This window comes from Theropithecus gelada, chromosome 2 (assembly GCF_003255815.1).
Source record: "Theropithecus gelada isolate Dixy chromosome 2, Tgel_1.0, whole genome shotgun sequence".
NCBI lineage: Eukaryota > Metazoa > Chordata > Mammalia > Primates > Cercopithecidae > Theropithecus > Theropithecus gelada.
This window is the reverse complement of record NC_037669.1, coordinates 44,811,810-44,834,208: the sequence shown is the minus strand read 5'-3', so window position 1 is coordinate 44,834,208 and position 22,399 is coordinate 44,811,810. Positions and strand designations below refer to the sequence as shown.

Sequence of the window (22,399 nt, the reverse complement as noted above, 5' to 3'; positions counted from 1 at the left end):
CCAGGGCTTAAGGGATCCTCCTGCCCCAGCCTCCCAAGTATCTGGTACTTTAGGCATGCGTCACCATGGTCAGATAATTATTTTAAAATAGTTTTGTAGAGACAAGGTCTCACTATACTGCTTAGGCTGGTCTCGAATTCCTGGGCTCAAGCAACCCTCCCACTTCGGCCTCCCAAAGTGCTGAGATTACAGATGTGAGCCACTGCACCTGGCTAGAGGGGCTCTTGATGGATTGAATTCTAATTCTAAAAGGCTCCGATATAGCTCTCTTGAGTTTACTTTATGCCTATATAACTGGATATTACTTTAGATTAATGGGCATGTCCCATTCCTCTGCATAGTGAATAGAATCATTGAAAAGCTCACCCTGAACAGTAGTTCTTTTGCAACCAGGTAATTATGGGTAAAGAGCTTTTCGTTTAGCTGACTTGGTGACAACGTTACCAACATATAACATTGTTTCTATGGGAAAATGGAGTCTGTGTTCTTGACTTATAGATACTTAGAATTTAGCCATTTCATACTAATAAATATCACCCCTTTTTCCTATCCAGGTTTTGAGTTCTGTGAGAAGTAAAATAAAGAGTACAACAGATGGACACAAAATATTACTTTTATAGAAGCTTATTTTTGAGAATGTGGCTTAGGCCTTCCTCCTACTGGATCATTACCTTCTTGGCACAACAATCCTGAATCCAGGTTCTCTCCCCAAAGGGAAACCGCAGGATCTGAGGTGAGTATTCCCAGTTTATTCTGAAATAAGTCACTACTCTTCATTTAGGGCAAAATGAATAAAGACATGCCAAGAGGCCAGGAGTGTTTCAGGAATTAAACTCCCTCCATATGCAAGGAAACATCAGCCCTGAGGAAGAAGCTGTTCCCCTCATGAAAGCTCTGTGCATTGTCTCTGTCATCCTGCAGTACTGAAGTCGAGTGTGGATTGAGTTAGGAGGGGGCATAACAGTGATTGCTGATTTATACTTTGAGGACTGCCTGACTTTCTTGCTGCCCATATTTTTCCAGATGATAAAGCCAGGGAAGAGTCAGGGAGCCAGATGCTTGGCAGTCCTCCATGCCTTCCTGGTTATACTTTTCATTCTATGCTCAGCAGATAAATAATATAGAAAACCATGGAAATATTGACACTGTTATAATATGGTGGCATCAGTAGACACTGGTGATGGAGCACTGTGGGCACTACTCACTTGATATCTTGAACCTAAGACGTGAAGGGGTGTGATAGGCCCCTCCCAGTTTAGGAGACAGGATTTGAGACCCTGCATTTGAGATCCTGCTGCTACTTACGTGACCCCAGGCCACTTTTTCAAGTTTTCTAGATTCCTGGTTAGGCTTTTATAAAGTGAATATAGTAAGTTTAAAATGCCATATAAAAATGTCAGAAAAGGAGAAAAGATTAGCAATACATATGTGAAGAACTTTTATCATTAAAAACCAAGAAGAAAACCAACTCAATTTTACAACGTGCAAATTATTTGAACAGGTGCTTTACAAAAGAAGAGACATGAGTGTCTAATATGCACATAAAAAGATGTTCAACATCATTTGTCATCAGGAGATGCAAATTAAAACAAAAGTGAGATGCCACTACATACCCTTTAGCATAGCTAATATAAAGACTGACAATACCAAGTGTTGGCAAGGATAGGGAACAACTGGAATTCTCATATATTGCTGATGGAAAATGGCATAACAACTTAGGAAAACCATTTGACCATTTATTAAAAAGTTATATACCTACCATGTGATGCAGCCATTCTATTCTAAATATTTACCCTAAAGAAATGAAAGTGTGTGTTCATAAAAAAATGTGTACATGAATACTTATAACTTTTTTTTTTTTTTTTTTTGGAGACAGAGTCCCACTCTGTTGCCCAGGCTGGAGTGCAGTGACGTGATCTTGGCTCACTGCAAATTCTACTTCCAGGGTTCAAGGGATTCTCCTGCCTCACTCTCCTGAGTAGCTGGGTTACAGGTGCCCGCCACCACACCTGGCTAATTTTTGTATTTTTAGTACAGATGAGGTTTTGCCACATTGGCCAGGCTGATCTCCAACTCCTGATCTCAGGTGATCCACCTGCCTCAGCCTTCCAAAGTGCTGGGATTATAGGCATGAGCCACCACATCTGGCCTTATTTATAATATTTTTATTTGTAATAGTCAAAACTAGAAACAACTCAAATGTCCATCGACAGACGAATTGATAAACAAGCCATGGTGCATCGATACAGTGGAGTAGTGTTCAGATATAAGAAGAAACAAACTATGAATACACACAGCAAGGATGAATCTCAAAATGATCATGTTAAGTGAAAGAAACTGGCCCAAAAAAACAAAACAAAACAAAAAACTACATCTGTATGATTCCATTTACATAAAATGCTAGAAAATACAGACTAATCTCTAGAGACAGAAAGCAGATCAACGGTTGCCTGGGGTTGGGGTGGAGTGTGGGGGATGCAGCACTAAAAAGGGACGAGAGGAAAGTCTTGGGTGTGTCGGGAATGCCTGGTATCTTGGTTGCAATGGTAGCTACACATGTATATACATCAATCAAAACTCGTTGCACTGTACACTGTAAATAGGTCAGTTTATTGACATAAATTATAGCTCAATAAAGCTAGTTTAAAAAGAAAAGAAAAACAAGCCTTTGTTTAAATACTGATTCCAGGAGTTATTCAAGCTGAGAATAATAGCACAACATAATGGGTCTTAGACGTGTCTTTGTTTTGGAAAAAGTGTTTAAATGGACCTCTCAGCCATGTAAGAACAAACCCCTATCTTATTCTTGAATGGAGACTCTAGGACAAAAAGCACTTATGGGCGATCATACAAAAATGTTTTGTTTTCATCAAGGTCAGAGTTAAAAATTTAAACCCAAAGGCCAGGCGTGGTGGCACATGTGCTTGTAATCACAGCACTTTGGGAGGCTGAGGTGGGGGATTGCTTGAGTCTAAGAGTTTGAGACCAGCCTGGACAACATGACAAAACCCCATCTCGTCTGAAAATACAAAAATCAGCCAAGCATGGTGGTGCATGCCTGTAATCCCAACTACTTGGGTGACTGAGGCAGGAGGATCACTTGAGCCCTGGAGGCAGAGGTTGCAGTGAGCTGAGATTGTGCCACTGCACTTCAGCCTGGGCGACAGAGTGAGACTCTGTCTCAAGAGAAAAAAGAAAGTTTAAACTCAAAACTCTAGCCACAACTCAGAAGGTATCATTAGTTTACATTCCTCTGGCTGGGGTTGGACACAGTAGAGTTGGGGCCCTGGACTTTAAGGAGGGAGAACTGGATTAAGAAGACCCAAATCCAAGTCGTAAAGCTGGTTCCTGACACATGGTGAGAGGTGAGGGGCTGAGGAACTAGAGAGAGGGTGAGAAAGGGAACTGAGAGGTGGGGACCTGCCCAATGCGCAGCCAGGAGCAGAGAGATCAAATCAGCTGTTCTAGGTTTTCTCTTTTCTGTACTTTATTTCCCACTCCCCAACACACGAGTCACCCACAAGACTTCAGTAAAGTTAGGTTAGATGCCATGATGTGATGTTCATTATGCTTGGAAACTTTACTGGGGGGCTGTATCCAGGTAGAGTCATAGAAGCTTGGAGATGTGATTACCAAGTTGCTAGATATGGCCATCAGAGAGGCCCGGAATGGTGGTCCCCAGCATATGGTGACTAAAGTTAAGCAACTAATAATTTTGGGAAACATGTAAGTTCTCTTCAGGGATTCTCAGAACTACAGCTGGAGGAAAGTGGGTTTCCTGCACTCAAATGCGGGTGAGTAGAGCACAGTTCATTATTGAATGTTTAATGGAATGGTGACCTCCTAAAACATGGTAGCCTGGAGACATTTGAGATATCAAGAGATTAACCAAACTCTTGTGCCACCAACCTCACAAGGATATTTGGAATGTCCTAAGTTATTTTGGGCTTCAAGTCAGAAAAATGATTCGTAAGGCCAGCTCCACCTCTTCTATCTCAAAAGCTCGGAAGAGACCTATGGTATATGACAAAATGCTGGCTATAATTGCCTTTCTCTGGTTTGACGTCAATTAATGACCGGACTTTGTACCTGAAAGACAGTTAAAACTAAAGGTAGCCGGGGAGGGAAATCATTTCCTCCTTGGATTACCAAGCAAGAACAGCAAAAATGAAAGCCGTCACTCATGTTACTCTTCTTGCTCTCCTTTTTGTACACACAGGTAAGGAATATTTTTACATTTTAATTCTTCCAATCATGTATGTTGTCTTTGAGGTAGAATCAGCAGGCCTACGGCTACGAATTCTCCCAGCCCAGCACACGGTCTATTTTATAAATGAAGTTTCCTCTCCAGCTCAGCTCAAAGACACAGGCATTTTATCCTGTGATGGGGAAGATAGAGCAGCAGCAAAAGTGGTCTATGGGCTGGGCGTGGTGGCTCAAGCCTGTAATCTCAGCAATTTGGGAGACCAAGGCAGGTGGATCACTTGATGTCAGGAGTTTGAAACCACCCTGGCCAACATGGTGAAACCCCATCTCTACTAAAAATACAAAAAAAAAAAAAAATTAGCCAGGCATGGTGGTGGGCACCTGTAGTCCCAGCTACTCAGGAGGCTGAGGCAGGAAGAATCGCTTTAACTCGGGAGGTGGAGGTTGCAGTGAGCTGAGATGGCACAGGGTGACAGAGCCAGAGTCCATCTCGGGGGGTTTGGGGAGAAGAAGTGGCCTATGGAGTAAGACTTGGGGGCTCAGCAAACCAGAGGTTTGTCTTTGAGAGTTCCTGAGGCCAGATAAGAAGGACTAAGTACGTTCCAAGGACCCAGTTCTCTACTGTAGCGTTCTGGATCCCCCCCTCATGATAATCAGAGAGCTGACCGCAGGAAAAAGCCTTCTTGCACAAATGTACTTGAATTTGAGAAGGCTAAACCATAGGGAGTAGTTGTCATGTTGATTAGACTTCAGACATGTACTCTTTGTTCTGAGTTAGGAAGGGTTCTATGGGCCACATGTGGGTGAGATCATCAATACGTTGAGAGGTGAGGGTTGTGGGGGCCAACTGGCTTAAAATTGTGCTGAAAAATCACTGCCATGAAGTAGATGGATTAATAGGGAAAAAGGCATACAAGTGTATTTAATGTGTGTACCCAGGAGCCTTCAGCATGAACACCCAACTTCCTGAGGAGGTATAGAAGCTTATATTTCATCTTGAAGTTACAGAAAGAAAGGGGGCTTGGATCTTGATAAAACAAGTTACGGAAGAAGGGAGAAGAGGAATTCTGTTGAGGGGCAATAAATGATTAGTAGGGAGAACAATCTGATCTGGGAACAAAAATGAACTTGTAGATAATTTTCCTTGGAATTTAAAGATCCTTGGAGACAGTCATTATCTTGACGAAGGGTCTGCTCAGGGGTGGTTTCCTTCTTGGTCTTCTTTCCTGTAGTAGATAATGACATAACAGGGAGGGGAACAGGAGCAATAGTTCTTCTTTGGTGGGTCAGTCCTTACAGCACTTGTTGACCTCTGAGAGTTTTTAATTTAAAACACTCATTATATCAGGGAGTTATATTTGAGGGTGAAATATTTTGATTTCCTTCAGGTTCAATGAGTTGAAATCTAGAAGCTGCTTGCAGAAAGGAAGAAAGTCTTTGATGAGGCAGACATATGAAGAGAAATTAAGCCCTTTCAGAGAACAGGAATGAATGGCATCAGGATTAGAGTTTTTGAGAGCTGGTTTCAAGCTTTTAATGCGGGAAGTTTGGAAAAGGCTAGGTGCACAGGAGGGGAGGGCTCACCAGATCTCTCCTGCCAATCCTGGGGGCAGATGCCAGGTCCAAGCCTTCAGGACCAAGGAAGAATTGGTGAGGCTTGTATGACTTTCAGGAGCCACTATTTAAAAAGGCTTGACTTTTAAAAAATAGAATAGAAGGGCGGTAGAAAGGGGAAAGTTGGCTGGGAGGGCCAAGGAGATGAATAGAGAGGTAGGGGAATCAGGAATCATTGAGGCTCAAGGTACCTTAGGGGAGTGGAGATGTTTCTCGACCCAGAGAACCCAGGGGGAAGGGCAAATCGTGGAGCAAGCAGGGATTCAGACAGCATGCCACCGCTTATTAGCTGTGGGGTGTCTCTGACCGTCAGTGTCTTCCTGTGCAACAATAGAAGAGAAATCCCTATACTGAAGAGTGACTGAGAGGATTAAATGAGACAGAGAGCCTGATGTGCTGGGACACTCCCTGGCACATAGTAGGGGCTTATGATTTCCCTTTTTGTCATGTCTGCACTTGGATCTGATCTTTCTTTCTTTCTTCGTTTCTTCCTTTCTTTTTTTTTTCTTTTTTGAGACTGAGTTTCACTCTTGTCGCCCAGGCTAGAGTGCAATGGCACGATCTCGGCTCACTGCAACCTCCGTCTCCCAGGTTCAAGTGATTCTCCCGCCTCAGCCTTCCGGGTAGCTGGGATTACAGGCACCTGCCACCACACCTGGCTAATTTTTGTATTTTTAGTAGAGATGAGGTTTCACCATGTTGGCCAGGCTGGTCTCAGACTCCTGACCTCAGGAGATCCACCTGCCTTGGCCTCCCAAAGTGCTGGGATTACAGGCATGAAGTACCACGTCCAGCCTGGATCTGATTTTCAGACTTTGGTTTTGATTTCCTCTTCTTTGTTTAAAAAAGTTATACAAGTAATGCAGACCCACTGTAACAAATTCAAACAAAACAGATGTATATGAAATAAAAATTGAGCATCCAATCTGCCTTCCCATCAATCTACCTCCAGATATATTAATATTGACAGTTTTTGTGGCTATTAAGGTTTGCTTTTGAAAAAAAAGTTTATTTTATTGTTTACTTATTTATTTTGAGACAGAGTTTTGCTCTTGTTGCCCAGGCTGGAGTGCAATGGTGCGATCTCGGCTCACTGCAACCTCCCCCTGCCAGGTTCAAGCAATTCTCCTGCCTCAGCCTCCCAAGTAGCTGGGATTACAGGTGCTCACCACCATGCCTGGCTAATTTTTTTGTATTTTTAGTAGAGATGGGGTTTCACTACATTGGCCAGGCTGTTCTCAAACTCCTGACCTTGTGATCCGCCCACCTTGGCCTCCCAAAGTTCTGGGATTACAGGCGTGAGCCACCATGCCCGGCCTTATTTTATTTTTTGAGATGGAGTTTTGCTCTTGTCGCCCAGGCTGGAGTGCAATGGCATGATCTCAGCTCACTGCAACCTCTGCCTCCCAGGTTCAAGTGATTCTCTTGCCTCAGCTTCCTGAGTGGCTGGGATTACAGGTGCCCACCACCATGCCCAGCTAATTTTTGCATTTTTAGTAGAGATGACGTTTCACCATGTTGGCTAGGCTGATCCCAAACTCCTGACCACAGGTGATCTGCCCACCTCGGCCTCCCAAACTGGTGGGATTATAGGCATGAGCCACCGCACCTGGCCTGATACATTTTAAAAAGTTGCTTTTTTTTTTTTTGAGACAGAGTCTCACTCTGTTGCCAGGCTGGAGTGCAGTGTCACGATCTCGGCTCACTGCGACTTGTGCCTCCTGGGTTCAAGCAATTCTCCTGTCTCAGTCTCCCAAGTAGCTGGGACTACAGGCGTGTGCCACCATGCCCAGCTAATTTTTGTACTTTTAGCAGAGACAGGGTTTCACCATGTTGGCCAGGATGGTCTCAATCTCTTGATCTCGTGATCCACCCACCTCAGCCTCCCAGAGTGCTGGGATTACAGACATGAGCTACCGCTCCTGGCCTGAAAATTTTTTTAAAGTTGCTTTTTTCTGTAATGTTAAGGATTTTGGAGGTGTGTGTAAGGAATCACTACTTCAAACATGAGTTGCCTCTCAGGATTCTGAGCAACCAAGGGCAGGAAGTGTGTCTTGTACACCTTTACGTTCCTCCTCACCCCTAGGCCTTGTATAGCACCTTGACTGCAGGGACCTCTATACAAGCATTTACTGAAACAAACGAAAAATGTGCCAGTGACATTTGAAGTGCCTTTAACAGGCAAAACTTTCCAGGTTGTTTTTGCTTTCTCTGAGAGATTAGGACTGCATTATTCCACAGAATCTGATGAGTGCCTTTGGGAACCAACATCTCATCACAATGAAGAGTTTAGATCTGGGAGAAAGGTGTTTGATTGTGACTTTCAGCTAGCTTTGAATAAAGCAGTTATAGATGTGCCCTGGACAGGGGTGGTGATTATGGAGTCTTCCCCAGAAAGAAACCAGGTCAGGGCATATATTTTGCCACTGAAACCTATGATTTGTACCTCCGTGGACATTGTGCTATCCTTGTGTTATTTAGAAGTTTTAGGACCTAAGGAAATAAAAAGACTAAAGCTATTTTTACTGCACAGATGTCTTCATATATTTCTGTTATCTATAGATTGAACAGAATAGGTTATTTTACAATTCTTCTTGGGTATTTTTACTAGATAATTTAAGCCTGGGATATCAGCTCTAAGCTGTCTTCCCTAAAATCTGTACAACCCTCGGATAAAACACACATATACACATAGACACACACAAGTATATTTTAGTTATTTTAAAAAATTGTAGCTATTCACAGCAATGAGTTGCTGTCAGCTTGGAATGTGTCTCATTTATTCAAACTAATTGATTATTCTGAAATGTAATCTCCCTAGTGAACAGAAATTTAAAACCAAAATAAACAAGCCTAAAAGTCCAAAACTCCTTGTCATAATTCCAAAGACCTGCAGAAAACCTCTTAAGATGTCCCGATTTGTTTTATGCACATATACAGAAACATGTTGGTTCTTTGGCATCGGCCGAGAATGAACATTTCCAAAGCATGAAATTCAGGGTCTGGTGGGGTTGGAGCTGTTTGCACCCACAGTCTGCCAAGCCCTTTTCTTCTGTCTAGAGTTTTCCATGGCGAGAGCCAGCCCCTGGCCACTCTCACTGCTACCCCAGTGATAGAGGGCACCGTGGAGGTCACTTCTGCTTCCACTGCTTTCATTCTGATCTCCAATTTTCTCTATTTGCTCTTCTTGTGTGTGCTCCTCGGGGATGTCTTGGTTTTTCATTAAATGGATGGCCTTCCCCGTAACTTTAATCAAGTGGTAGTTAGGACATTGTCATCTCACAGACCTGGCTTTGCCTCTGGGCAAATTTCTTAACCCCTCTGAGTATTGGTGGGCTCTTCTGTCAAATGAGGGCATTTACGTCTACTTCACAGGTACTGTCGGGCGCAGGGCCAGCGCTTGATAGATGAGAACTACCCTGAGTGGCAGGAATAGGAAGAGTGGCAGTCAACATTGCCAGCTGATGATGTATTTCTTGCTTAGGAAGAGCAATTGCTGATCTCTTCAACATTTCTGAATGGCTATGTTAGCCAAGCCCTCTTCAAGGTGAAGAGCCAGGCTCTGCCCTCAAGGGGCTCATAGACCCATGGGGGAATCAGGAAGCATATTCCACAGTTCTCTGTACTCTAAGGTTTGGAAATTGCTTCCTCACTAAAACTTTTTCTTTCAATAATTTTTAACCTATTGTCAAGGTCAGAGTTCTTAGAGACAATGAAAATTTCTAGAAAACTTATCACTGGGCCAGGCAAGGTGGCTCACACCTGTTATCCCAACACTTGGGAGGCCAAGGTGGGAGGATCACTTGAGCCCAGGAGTTTGGGGCTGCAGTGAGCTATGATGGCACCACTGCACTCCAGCCTGGGTGACAGAACAAGACCATGTCTCTAAAAAAAAAGAAAGAAAGAAAGAAAAGAAAAAGGAAAAGAAAATAGATCACTGAATCACTAGAGTTTACCACTCCATGTATCCAGGGGTTCCTAAAAGTTGTGAAAATGCAACTTTGATACCCATCATAGCTCAGAAAGCAAAGATCACTTATTCATCTTACTCTTAGTCAATGTATCGAGAATTGTGAATGGGAAAACACTACTAGAATACAATTTTGGAAGAAGTATAATAAGCACTTAATGAGGTATTTTTATTTTATTGTTCTTTACCCAACCCTAACCTTTCCCTCCCTCAATCTATCAAGGTAATGAAAAATGGGGGCAGTTGCGTTAAAGTGCAGAAAGACAAAAGGAGTCCACTTCCGGGTAGTCACTGCGCCACCTTGTGGCATTCTCAATTGTCGTCACTGAGAACAGTCTGAAGTATATTAAACCCAGATCGACAGTTGTACAACTACAGGCATAAATAATATTGCTTCTTGGTACTCAACTTAAAAAATATTAATTCCTCTGTGGGACTGGTGGGTCACGTCTGCAATCCCAGTACTTTGGGAGGCTGAGGCAGGAGGATCATTCGAGGCCAGGAGTTAAGAGACCAGCCTAGCCAGGATAGTGAGACCCCCATCTCTAAAAAACAAAAAACATTAGCCAGCCATGGAGGCGTTACAATTGTAGTCCTAGCTATTTGGGAGGCTGAGGTGGGAGGATTGCTTGAGCCTAGGAGCTCAAGACTGCCGTGAACTATGATCACACCACTGCACTCCAGCCTGGGTGGCAGAGGAAGACCTTATTTCTAAAATAAATAAATAAACATTAACTCTGTCATATTTTTCAATAACATTTTTTCCAGTTTTGTCTAATTTTTAATTTTGTTTATTGTGGAATTTTTTGTGTTTAGAAATAACCATGTATTTTAATTTTTAATATAGTCATATATATTCATTTTTCCAGAAAAGAATGAGTTGAGGCTGGGCATGGCAGTTCATAACTATAATCTCAGCAGTTTGGGAGGCCAAAGAGGGTGGATCGCTTGAGCCCAGGGGTTTATGACCAATCTAGGCAACTTGGGGAAACCTTATCTCTACAAAAAAAAAAAAAAAAAAAGAATGAATTGGATACGAATTAGTATTAAGAACTGCCATTAGTTATTCAATGTACTGTCTGCTCAAACTTGGTATCTTTGTTCCTGCAGGCACTATCCAAGGCCAATCACCTGTTGCTTTTAAAAACATAGAAACTGCAACTAGTCATCCTACAGCAACTACAACTGATGCCATTGAAACTAATTCCTCTGAAACTGCTGGCATCACAACTACACCTTCTTCCCCAACAGCTGCTTCACCTGCTTCCCCCACAATTAATATACATAGTTCCTTCACAATTCCTACACCTACTACTACAGACAATGAGTCAACTGCAAATGCAAATTCATTAACTACATCTGACAGAATCACTGCTTCATCTACAAATGATGGATCAATCACAATGGTTCCTTCTGAAACACAAAGTGACAATAAAATGTCCCCCACCACAAAAGACAACCAATCATCAGAGCCTCCCACTGGCAGCACTTCACTGGAGACCAGCACCCTAAACACCACAGGTAAGGGCGATTCCCTCAAAGACTCCCCAAGAATGGAGCATACCACTGTGGAGGGAGGGAGATGGGTATGTTCTGGTGGGCCAGGAAAATGAGTCTAAAGAAGCCCAAGGTTTCCTTGGAAATTAACTGTGGGTTTGAAATCTGGGTCACAATGTAGTGATGGCAGAGATCCTAAAACCCTCAGTTTCCTTCTGTTCTCCTTTCCTTTCCTCCTATCCTACCTCAAGTTATTTGCTAGCTGTGCAGTATTTTTTTTCGATGAACTTGGGCTTTGTGAAAGGTATCTCTATAGCTTTCCTCTCCCTAGAGGATTTTTAGAAATAGTTTTAGCTTCTCTGAGAAGACCAGGTCCAAATAAGCATGGACTGTTCAGCCCCACTGATCTAGCTCTCTGGTCTACCTAAGGAAGAAGTCAGTTCTACCCTTGAGGTAAGATGGTGGCTGATCACAACGTGGAACTTGTGTCAAGCCAAGAATTTGAGACTGACGCATAGAAAGCAAAACAACAGCAGTGTTCAAACAGTCCTAGGCATAACCAGGGCCATTGTCCAAAGGACAGATGCTTTGGGAACACTAAGAGATGACAAATGACCTCAAGCAGAAGTTAATGAAACAGGAACCATTTGCTTCACTTCCCCAAGCTCAGTCTATAACAGAAATCAACCAAGTTTATCAGTAAAGGCTAAATGGCCTTGTGGACCATGTGGGGTCTCTGTTGTAACTCCTGCACTCTACTATTTTAACATGAAAGCAGCCACAGTTAACAAACAAAAGGTTGGTCAGATATGACTCGTGAACTATAGTTTGCCAGCCCTTGATCTAGAAGAATCATCACACTTTAGAGCCTGAAGAATCTAGATAAATGTTATCATTCTCAGACGGGAAAGCTGGGACCCAGTGAGGGCCATGACTCACCCAGGGTCAAAGACCAAGTGGATGTCTCCCTACCCTTAACTTCTGGTAGCTTCCTCAATGTTCTTTGATAGATTTAAGAAGTGGATGGTTAAGCAAGTAGAGCCCAGAGGCTGTATCTAAGACGTCTTTCCCCAGTCTTCTTTCATGTTTGGAGGGGCCACTCTGAAAGTGGGATCCAATGGGACACAGCTCTCCTGGAATCAGGAAAGGGAAGTTTTCTAAGCCATTTCTGCTTTGCCAGGTGTTCCCTCAGAGTCAGGCCGTCTTCCTGTGTTCTGGCCCTACCATGAATAAACTGTGGGGTCTGGGGCAAGTCATTTCTCTCTTGGCTTCAACTTACTGATCTGCAATAAGGCGAGACTAAACTAAAAAGCCCCCAAATCTCTTCTGGCTGTAACATCCTGTGACTTAATCAATTCCTGGCCATGAAACAAGCTAACAAGTCTGTCCTTCGTTGCCGAAGAGAAAGCACCCGGGAGTTACTTGTCTGGTATCTCCAGAAGGAGATACATCCAATCTCTTCCCTAAGATGTCCCAAGTCATCTTTGCAAGGTGGCTGAGGCTTTTCTTAAAGAAGCCATTAATTTTATTTAGAAGACTGGTTCATACCTTGTCAGAGGGGTGACCCTTATTTTGTTTATAAGATACTGAACTATGTCTCCTTTTATCCTATATAGTCTATTTTTTTCTCTTTAAAAAATTGTTGGCCGGGCGCGGTGGCTCACACCTGTAACCCCAGCACTTTAGGAGGCTGAGGCGGGCGGATTACGAGGTCAGATCGAGACCATCCTGGCTAACACAGCAAAACCCTGTCTCTACTAAAGAATACAAAAAATTAACCGGGCATAGTGGCGAGCGCCTATAGTTCCAGCTACTTGGAAGGCTGAGGCAGGAGAATGGCATGAACCCAGGAGGTGGAGGTTGCAGTGAGCTGAGACTGCACCACTGCACTCCAGCCTGGGCAACAGAGCAAGACTCTGTCTCAAAAAAAAAAAAAAAAAAAAATTGTTAATGGAAGCCGGGCATGATGGCTCACGCCTGTAATTTCAGCACTTTGGGAGGCTGAGGTGGGTGAATTACTTGAGCTCAGGAGTTCAAGACCAGCCTGGGAAACGTGGCAAAACCCCATCTCTACAAAAGAAAAATACAAAAATTAGCCAGGTGTGGTAGCATGCACCTGTAGTCTCAGCTACTCAGGAGGCTGAAGTGGGAGGACCACTCAAGCCCTGGAGGCAGAGGTTGCAGCCAGCCAAGATTGTGTCAGGCTGGGCACAGAGCAAGACCCTGTCTCAAAAAAATAATGTTAATGGACTTTATTTTTAGAGCTGTTTTAGACTCATAGCAAGATTTAGAGAAAGGTACAGAGGTTTCCTATATACTCCCTGGCCTGACACACACATTATCAACATCCCCTACCAGAGCGGTGTGTTTATTACAATTGATAAACCTCCAGTGACACATCATTATCACCTACAGACCATAGTTTACATTAGAGATCACTCTTGATGTTATGCATTTTATGAATTTGGACAAATAAATGTATGGCATGCATCCACTATTATGGGATCACAACCCTAAGAATCCTTTGCACTTTTCATCCTCCCCTCTAACTCCTGGCAACCACAGATCTTTTTACTGTCTCCATAGTTTTGCCTTTTCCAGAACTTCATACAGTTGGAATCATACAGTATGTAGCCTTTCGAGATTGACTTCTTTTACATAGTAGTATGCATTTCCTCCATGTGTTTTCATGGCTTGATAGCTCATTTTTGAGTGCTGAATGATATTCCATTGTCTAGATGTACCAGTTTGTTTATCCATTCACCTACTGAACGGTATCTCGGTTGCTTCCAAGTTGTGGCACTCATGAACAAAGCTGATATTAACGTGGATGGGCAGGTTTTTGTGTGGACATAAATTTTCCACACCTTTGGTTAAATACCAAAGAGGGCGACTCTCAGATCTTCTCGTAAGAGTATGTTCAGTTTTGTAAGAAGCCACCAAACTTTCCTCTCAAAGTGGCTGTGGCATTTTGCATTACCACCAAACAATGAATGAGAGTTCCTGTTGCCCCATATTCTCACCAGCATTATTTTACTTTTTATTTTTTTAAAAGAAGTAAATTAGGCCTATGATTATGGAAAAAGCAGCTCAAACAGGGCCAAATCATGTGCAATAAAAATTAAATCTCGCTCTCATCCTGAACCCCTAGGACCCAGACCCCGAGTTTCCTTCCCCAGAGGCAACTTCTGTGGCCAATTCCTTGTATCTCCCTCCTGAAATTACCTATGCAAATATAAGCATACATATTTGCTTGTGTATAATCCTCCCCTTCTTTTATTCACAAAAGAGAGCATGTTATACACATCGTACCTTACATACAGCTTTTAAAGAAATCAGTGGTTTCTACATATAGGTTTGTAAGACTCTCAAGACAGCTTTGAAGGTTATCAAACACATAAGCTATTCTGCCATCGCAGCTCAGAATCATTCCACTTGACAGAAATGAAGAAAACTGGCAGCCCAGATCACCGTTGGACCACTGAGCTAACTCTCCTCCTCAGACCTCATCAGTTCCCAGAGATAGAAAGATACTGCACTCTGCTTGGCCTGGGAGTCTCGGCCCGCAGTGTAGAACCCATTGCAGTGTTATTTTCACCATTTATTCAAGTGATCCACTTAGAAAGCCAGAGGCTGGAGTGTCTTCTCATGGCCTCTTAGAATTTTCACTGAGTTAATCCACATTCTCTCCTTTCCTGTCCCATTCCTGTTTTTATGGCTATGTCTCCTAGGTATGCTTACCAGAATATGACATCTAGTTTCTTTTCCGAGCTTCTTGGCTGTTCGATTCTTCATACCTTTCTAAAAATAAGACGTTTTATCTAGAATGTTTTAGGGAGCCCCACGTTGTGTTAGAGGACCGTGCTTCAAGGTTCTGGGGGGACTTTGAGATCTGAAGATTCCTGACTCCTTGGCGTTAGAAGACTGCAATCTCTCTTTCTCTGGGCAAGCCCTTGTCCACTAATCTCTGATCTTTACTATTGACAAGTATTATATTTGGTTCTAGAATTTCAGAAACAACTCTCTAGAGACCTAAGCAAGCAAATATTTGTTTTTAACTCTTCCAAAAGTGTGCTGTGGAGTAACACAACCAAGGAATGGAAAGGGCCCAGGAGGGAGGCAAGAAGATGGAAAAATACATTTCCTCTTGTTATTTATTGTCATTTCTCTGGATTTCTAATCTCTTTCTACTCCATCTAAGGTCCCAGCAATCCTTGCCAAGATGATCCTTGTGAAGATAATTCATTATGTGTTGAGCTGCATAATACACATTTTTGCCTGTGTTCAGAAGGGTATTACTACAACTCTTCTACGTGTCAGAAAGGTGAGTTTCAAGGGATGAGCCATGTCTGAGCTCTGTATCTCATACCAAAAGTGGAATCGAAAACTCAAAATGATGGCAAAAGGAGATTCCAAAATATCAGAGATAAAGAAAATGTGGAGGCAACAAAGGCCAGCAAAGTAGAGAAAAGTGCTGTTACTTAGGGACACTGAGGTAGAACAAGGTGATCTATCTAAGACCACATAGTCCAGCAACCCTGGGAACCTGATCTTCAGTTCTGTGTCACAAGATTTGTTTGCTCCACAACATCAGATCCCCCTCTTAGAGATATAAGAGCCCTTCAGCTCTAAAAATGGATTTCAGGAGTACATTTATACACCTGTGGCATAATGATGTTTTGATTAGATCAAACACCAGGGTGCAATGAAGGTCTGAGGACTGACTGGCTGAGTTCTAGTTCTGGTTTTTTTCTGTTTTATGAATGAGAAATATCTTCATTTTCCAGAGCAGCCAATTCTATAAGAAATTAATGCATTGCATTGCCCACTGGGTTAGGGATATATCAAAAGCCCCCCAAATGCTCATATTTTTAGCACTAATAATCTCACTTCTGGGAATTTACTCTAAGTAAGTGACCCCAAATACAGAAGAACAGTTTGTGTGTGAAGATGTTCATTGCAACCTTTTTCTTTTCCTTTTAAATAATTAAAAGCACTAAGTCCAATAACAAAAAATGATTACATCAAAGAAGGGAAGATATACTTCATAGAATATTATACAACCTTTAAAAATGATGGTTATGAGACCAGGCATAGGAGCTCACACCTGTAATCCTAGCACTTTGGGAGGCCAAGGCAGGAGGATCACTTGAGGCCAGGAACTTGAGACTAGCCTAGCCAACATACTGAGACCCCTATTTCTACAAATGTTAAAAAATTGCCTGGCTGTGGTGGCATATACCTGTAGTCTCAGCTAGTCAGGAGGCTGAGGCAGGAGGATCCCTTGAGCCCAGGAGTTCAAGCCTGCAGTAAGCCAGTTGTGCCACTGCACTCCAGCCTGGGTGACAGAGCAAGACCCTGTCTCTCTATCTCTTTCTCTAAAAAAAAAAAAAAAAAAAAGACTAGGCAACGATTTGGAAAATACCTATTATATAATAAGAAAAAAAGAAATATGGCATAAACTTGGAATTACAACAATGATGTAAACTGTGAACGGAAAGAAATATACCAAAATGAAAATGGTTGTGCCAGGTTGGGTGGGATTATGCATAACTTTAAAAATATTTCCAGATTTCCTGTAGTGTCATTATACAATGTTGGGAATTCTAAAAAATAATCTATGTTTTAAAACAAAATGGAAATGACCCTCTTTTCATTAACTAGTACAGAAAGATTCTGCTTAACTTTCAGGAAAGGTATTCCCTGGGATGATTTCAGTGAGCGTATCAGAAACATTTGATCCAGAAGAGAAACATTCTGTGGCCTATCAAGATTTGCATAGTAAAATTACTGACTTCGTAAGTATTTTCCAGCTTTCCGTTCTGTAAAACATTCTTTTGTTCTAACACTGAGTTGCAGAGAGTAGAGCTGGTCTTCAGGTGGTTCACGCTGGTACCATGGTACCAGTTGTTCAAACAGTGAAATGTACCTTTACTGGTTGGTAACCAGCAGCTGTCCTGAGTGCCTCCACTGGTGCCACCACTTCTTCATTGCCCAGGCCTCTCCCCTGGGACCCTTGGACCACCCCATCGTCTTGCACCTGGAGGCATGGCACCTGGCCTGGCATGGCAGAGGGCCTGCAGAAGCTGGCTCCAGCCATACCATACCCATTGTTTTACAAGCTATTAATACAGTTTTAAATGGACAGATAAATATTATGAAGTTTTAAAATAAATTGTTTCCACAGAATGAAAGAGAAAAAATTTAAAGATGTTGTTTTTCTTTTTTATATTCAAATTTGCATACATTTTCATACTAGTCTGGCTTTAAAAAAATGTCTAGAAGAATAATTATATCTGAATATCTGTTACTTATTTTTCCCATTTTCAAAAATGTTGGCATGAATAATACTTTCCCATCGTTTAGGTTATTGTGACCGAGTGCACACGTGTGAGCGAGCATGAAAGGAAAGGGTCTTTCCATTTTGCAGCCACAGATGTTAGCCCTGGAAGGACTCTCAGAGAGCATCCAGCCAATATAGCTCAAAGTTCAGTTTTAAAGGAAAAAATATTAGCCTTAAATATGTCTTAGAAGTTGAGGTGGAGGCTGGGCACGGCGGCTCATGCGAGTAATCCTAGCACTTTGGGAGGCTGAGGCGGGCAGATTACTTGAGGTCAGGTGTTTGAAACCAGCCTAGCAAACATGGTGAAACCCCATCTCTACTAAAAATACAAAAAAATGAGCCGGGCGTGGTGGCGGGCGCCTGTAATCCCAGCTACTCAGGAGGCTGAGGCAGGAGAATCACTTGAACCCAGGAGGTGGGGGTTGCAGTGGCCCAAGATCATGCCACTGCACTCCAGCCTGGGTGACAGAGTAAAAAAAAAGAAGTAGAGATGGAGAGACATTTTTTTAAAGCTGAAGTCTTATTCCATGACAGTGTCTCTCAATTTGAAATTATATCACTATTAGAACTGGTAACATGTAAAAAACGTATCATGGAAATGATTTTACAGATGGTGCAAAGAGAGCTAGTGCTTCCGACTGCACAGCCAGCCAGTACCTGACAATGCTAGGATAGAATCTGTGGCTGCTGTGTCACAGAGTTTGCTCTGCCCCTTTGCCATGTCACCTCTGCCCTGTGGGCCAGCTGGCAGTGACTTGCCCTCTCATCTCGGATCTGCTTTCAAATTTGCCAGCATGGATGGTTTCAATACATTGAAGACAGCAACATCAATGTGGTCCTACTTCCAGGGAACCCCTGAAGTACTTCATGTGGTTTACTGAGCAATGGTCACTTAGCACTACTTTCCTCAAACTTGACTTTGAGTGTGAGTGCCACAAAAGCCCCCTCCAGTTACAGGCCTTATGCCCCGGTCTTCAGAGATCAGATTAGAGACTTGCTCTCAGTCAGGGTTTGATGTTCCTGGGGAAACCAGTGAGGGGATGAGGCATTCTTATAGTTCCTGGGAGATTTATAATCCAGAAGGGATGCACCAGAGCTCCCTTGCAACCATTAGAATCGAGTTAGAAAAATAGAGACGGCTTACTTTCTTCACAGTCCTCTGCGCAGCCTTTGTAGGGGCAGTCCCAGCTCAGGCCCTAAGAAGTCCCCCAGGATCCATTTTCTACCCAGTTGGGTCCTGTTAAAAGCTAGATAGACTATTATTTTTTTCTGCCCATTTGATTTGTAGAAAATGTGAAAAAATTTGTTTTTTACTTGTTATTAAATCTGTTCTCCTCCACAGCTTAAAGGTGTATTTGGCACATCTGTTTATGGACAGACTGTAATTCTTAATGTAAGGTAAGTTTGTTATGGACTGCCGAGGTACTCTGGAGGCAAATGTGTGTCTAACTTCCGAGCTTCTCTTGAGGTCTGCATGTAACATTAAGACCCTCTGTGGCAAGCCACAAGTTAAGAGGAGAGGGTCAGTCTCAGTCTGAGCACTGCAAAGGGGACTGTGTGCCTTGGCCCTGCCTCTGATGTCACCCCAACTCTGGGCAGCGTGTGGCCTGCGGAAGACAAGATTCTGTCTGTGCTTGGCTGTGCAACAACTTGTGCACACGGCCCAGGACATCATCTGGATCTCTTTGTCTTGATCCCATGGCTGCAAACCATACCTAGTCAATCCCTGGAATGTGCATTCCAGCGGGCCAGGGGGAGACTGAATGGCCCGTGATCATCTCTTCCCTCATATGGCAAGTGGGAGGCGGACAAGAACACCCAAATCACACACCTCGCTACCGAAGGGTCAGTGGTGAGCTCTTTCTGCAGTGAGAACAAGCACTTATTGAGCACTTCAATAGGTAATGGCAAGTGCTGGGTGCTCTGAAGCACATTAATACACAAGTACTCAGGCTGAGGAAAGAATGCTCTAAGACAAACGAAGTTAGGTAGGAAAAGCAGTCCTCGTGTAGCAATGCACTATTTACATCTTAAGTCTTACTATTGTATTTATCCTTATAAGCCATATCAAATCCTTTGTGGAGGCCAGGCATGGAGGCTCACACCTATAATCCTAGCACTTTGAGAGGCTGAAATTGGAGGATCACTTGAGGCCAGGAGTTCAAGACCAGCCTAAGCAACATAGTGACACTACATCTCTACAAAAAAGATTTTTTTTTTTTCACTCCCATCATGCAGGCTGGAGTACAGTTGCATGATCTCAGCTCACTGCAACCTCTACCTCCTGGGTTCAAGCGATTCTCCTTCCTCAGCCTCCAGAGTAGCTGGGATTACAGGTGTACGCCCCACACCCGGCCTAATTTTTGTATTTTTAGTAGAGACGGGATTTCATCATGTTGATCAGGCTGGTCTTGAACTCCTGACCTCATGATCCACCCGCCTCAGCCTCCCAAAGTACTGGGATTACAGGCATTAGCCACTACTCCCGGCCTGAAAAAAAAGTCTTTTAAAAATCTTTTGTGGAATGAGAGAGAGAGGGAGAGAGAGTTTATGTATAAAATTTCAGAGAGGTCTTTTGAAAGTGATGGATTTCTAGCTTGGTCTTGAATGAGGGGCAAGTCTGGTTGGCAGTGAAGAGGCACAGTTTGCATGGTGGGAGGCTGGCAGCAAGCAGACGGGCTGGGCCCAAACGCAGAGACTCTGTAGCTGGAGGTGTACGGCAGACAGCTGCTGGAGGGCTGTGACTTGTTTCTAGGGATTAGGTTTGGTTTAGGGGACAACAGCCAGTTCATGGGTAGGGGATGACTGGATACAAACAGGAACGGTGAAATTGGAATGGAGTTAGCCAAACCTGTACTTGAATCCTGGCCTTGGCACTTCATCCTTGAGTGACCAGGCAGGTGTTCTAACCTCTCAGAACCTTTGTCACTGCATCTGTGTAATTGGGATAATCTGATCAACTTCCCTGGAGCCTTGTGAGGAGTAACTGAGATAACATTTGGAAGATTCCCTGTACGCAGTGCCTGGCACATGGTTGATTTCGACACCATTCTGTTTCCTTTCTAGAATATGGGACCCTGCAGTGTGATGGAGAGCTGGTCCCACAAGGTCATTTGGGGGATCCCCAAAACTGTGGCACTCCTTTGATTCTTAAGGAGTTACTAAAAGGGAGCCAAGCTTGTTTGGAGGCAAACCTTCACCCGTGAGCGCAGAGGCATGGAGGGAACTACTTCCCCCACCTCGGGGCCCATTGCAGGGCAAATGCACCTGGGGCTCACCTAGAAAGGCATTTCTTAGGCTCCAGCCCAAAATTATCTCTCCCCTCTGACTCCCGAAGCTCTTTCCTACTACAGCAATGTTAGAATTGGAAGGATCCTCAGAATTTCTCTCTTTAAAACCTCTCTTTAAAACTCGGGCCCAGAGAAGCTGACTGGTCTTGGGCCACAAGGGTCTGGACCTCATGTCTTAACTCCAAGCCTAGTGCCCTCGTCATTTATACTCAAGTGTGCAGTGGCTCCAGTATTCACTTTAACTGTTTCACAGGTGTAACGTCTTGCCTCCTGAATTAGAGTATAAACCTGTAGGTTCTTTTAACGAATAAATTTTGGATGGCATTTGCTTTCCTAGCCCCAGTGCAAAGCTATACCATGTATTTCAACCAATATAGAATAATTTTTATCAAGTTCACCTTTCTCACTGCCCTATTACATTCCACTCCCACTCCCCGCCCCCGCCCCACCACCAAATCCCATCATGAACGAATTATGGTAGAAAACATTAAATTACAATGCTGAAGCCCATTTCATTTTTTGGACTCCATTTTGAGATGATTGTGCCTAAAAATGGAATTTGGTTCATGTTTTGGATTTTTCTTGATTGTTCTGAGGACCCAAGGTGGCTGCAAACATTGCCTAAATAGGTTGGCTATATTTTCAGGCTTCTGCATTTATTTGAAAGTCAAAATGAAATTTTAGCTGGGCACGGTGGCGCGTGCCTGTGGTCCCAGTTACTTGAGAGACCGAGGCGGCAGGATCGACTGAGCCCAGGAGGTCGAGGCTGCGGTAAGACGTGATCTCACCACCGCACTCCAGCCTGGTGACAGAGCAAGATCCTGTCTCAAAAAATAAAATAAAATAAAATAAAAAATAAAAAATAAATAAAAGTCAAAAAGGAGTTTAGAAAAAAATTTACACAACAAAAATATATCCTGAGGCTTAATAGCACAGAGCGACAAATCAGATAGTGAAGAAGTTTTTAAAAGTCCCTTTTCCCCCTCTCAGTGATTGTATTGCTTGATTCATTTTGGACAATGAAATAATTGCACAGCTGTGCTTAGGGCTCCGAACTGCAGTGCTGATTAGAGAGAGAGACAGTGGCAATGTCTTGCTCGTGGCAGGCACTTCATATTGCGGGTAGGATTTGGTAGTATGTGCTCATGTTTCCTGCAGCCCTGGCCCTCTTTTTCACTTCTCCTCTGGGTCGTGTGTGTCCAGGCCAATCATGTTCCCACTTTGAAGCTGCCTGCTGACTTCCTGGTCCTTTCTGGGAGTGATCCAGGCTCTCTATGGCTGATTGCCGCTTTCTCCGTGTACAGGGAGGGACACGCGCCTCTGTCTCTCTCAAAGAACCAGTCTGAGATTTAACAGTTCAGCAAGACCTACAGTTCTCGCTGTCCTACAGAAAGTGACAATTTCCCATTTCAGGTGTTACTTGTTCTAATTCTGGTTAGCTCTAGGCTCCTAGATCCTTCAAATGATGATTCACAATTC

General features: G+C 43.3%; 1 protein-coding gene across 1 annotated transcript in view; it reads left to right on the top strand.

Moving 5' to 3' along the window:
* Positions 1-4,134: 4,134 nt before the first annotated feature.
* Positions 4,135-22,399, top strand: part of MUC13 (mucin 13, cell surface associated) — a 29,945-nt gene continuing 11,680 nt past the window's right edge. The window contains exons 1-5 of the mRNA XM_025377647.1: positions 4,135-4,219; positions 10,901-11,311; positions 15,489-15,611; positions 16,979-17,085; positions 18,973-19,028. Of these exons, the coding sequence (XP_025233432.1) occupies positions 4,168-4,219; positions 10,901-11,311; positions 15,489-15,611; positions 16,979-17,085; positions 18,973-19,028 (749 nt within the window). The 5' untranslated portion in view covers positions 4,135-4,167. The remainder of the gene's footprint in view (positions 4,220-10,900; positions 11,312-15,488; positions 15,612-16,978; positions 17,086-18,972; positions 19,029-22,399) is intronic.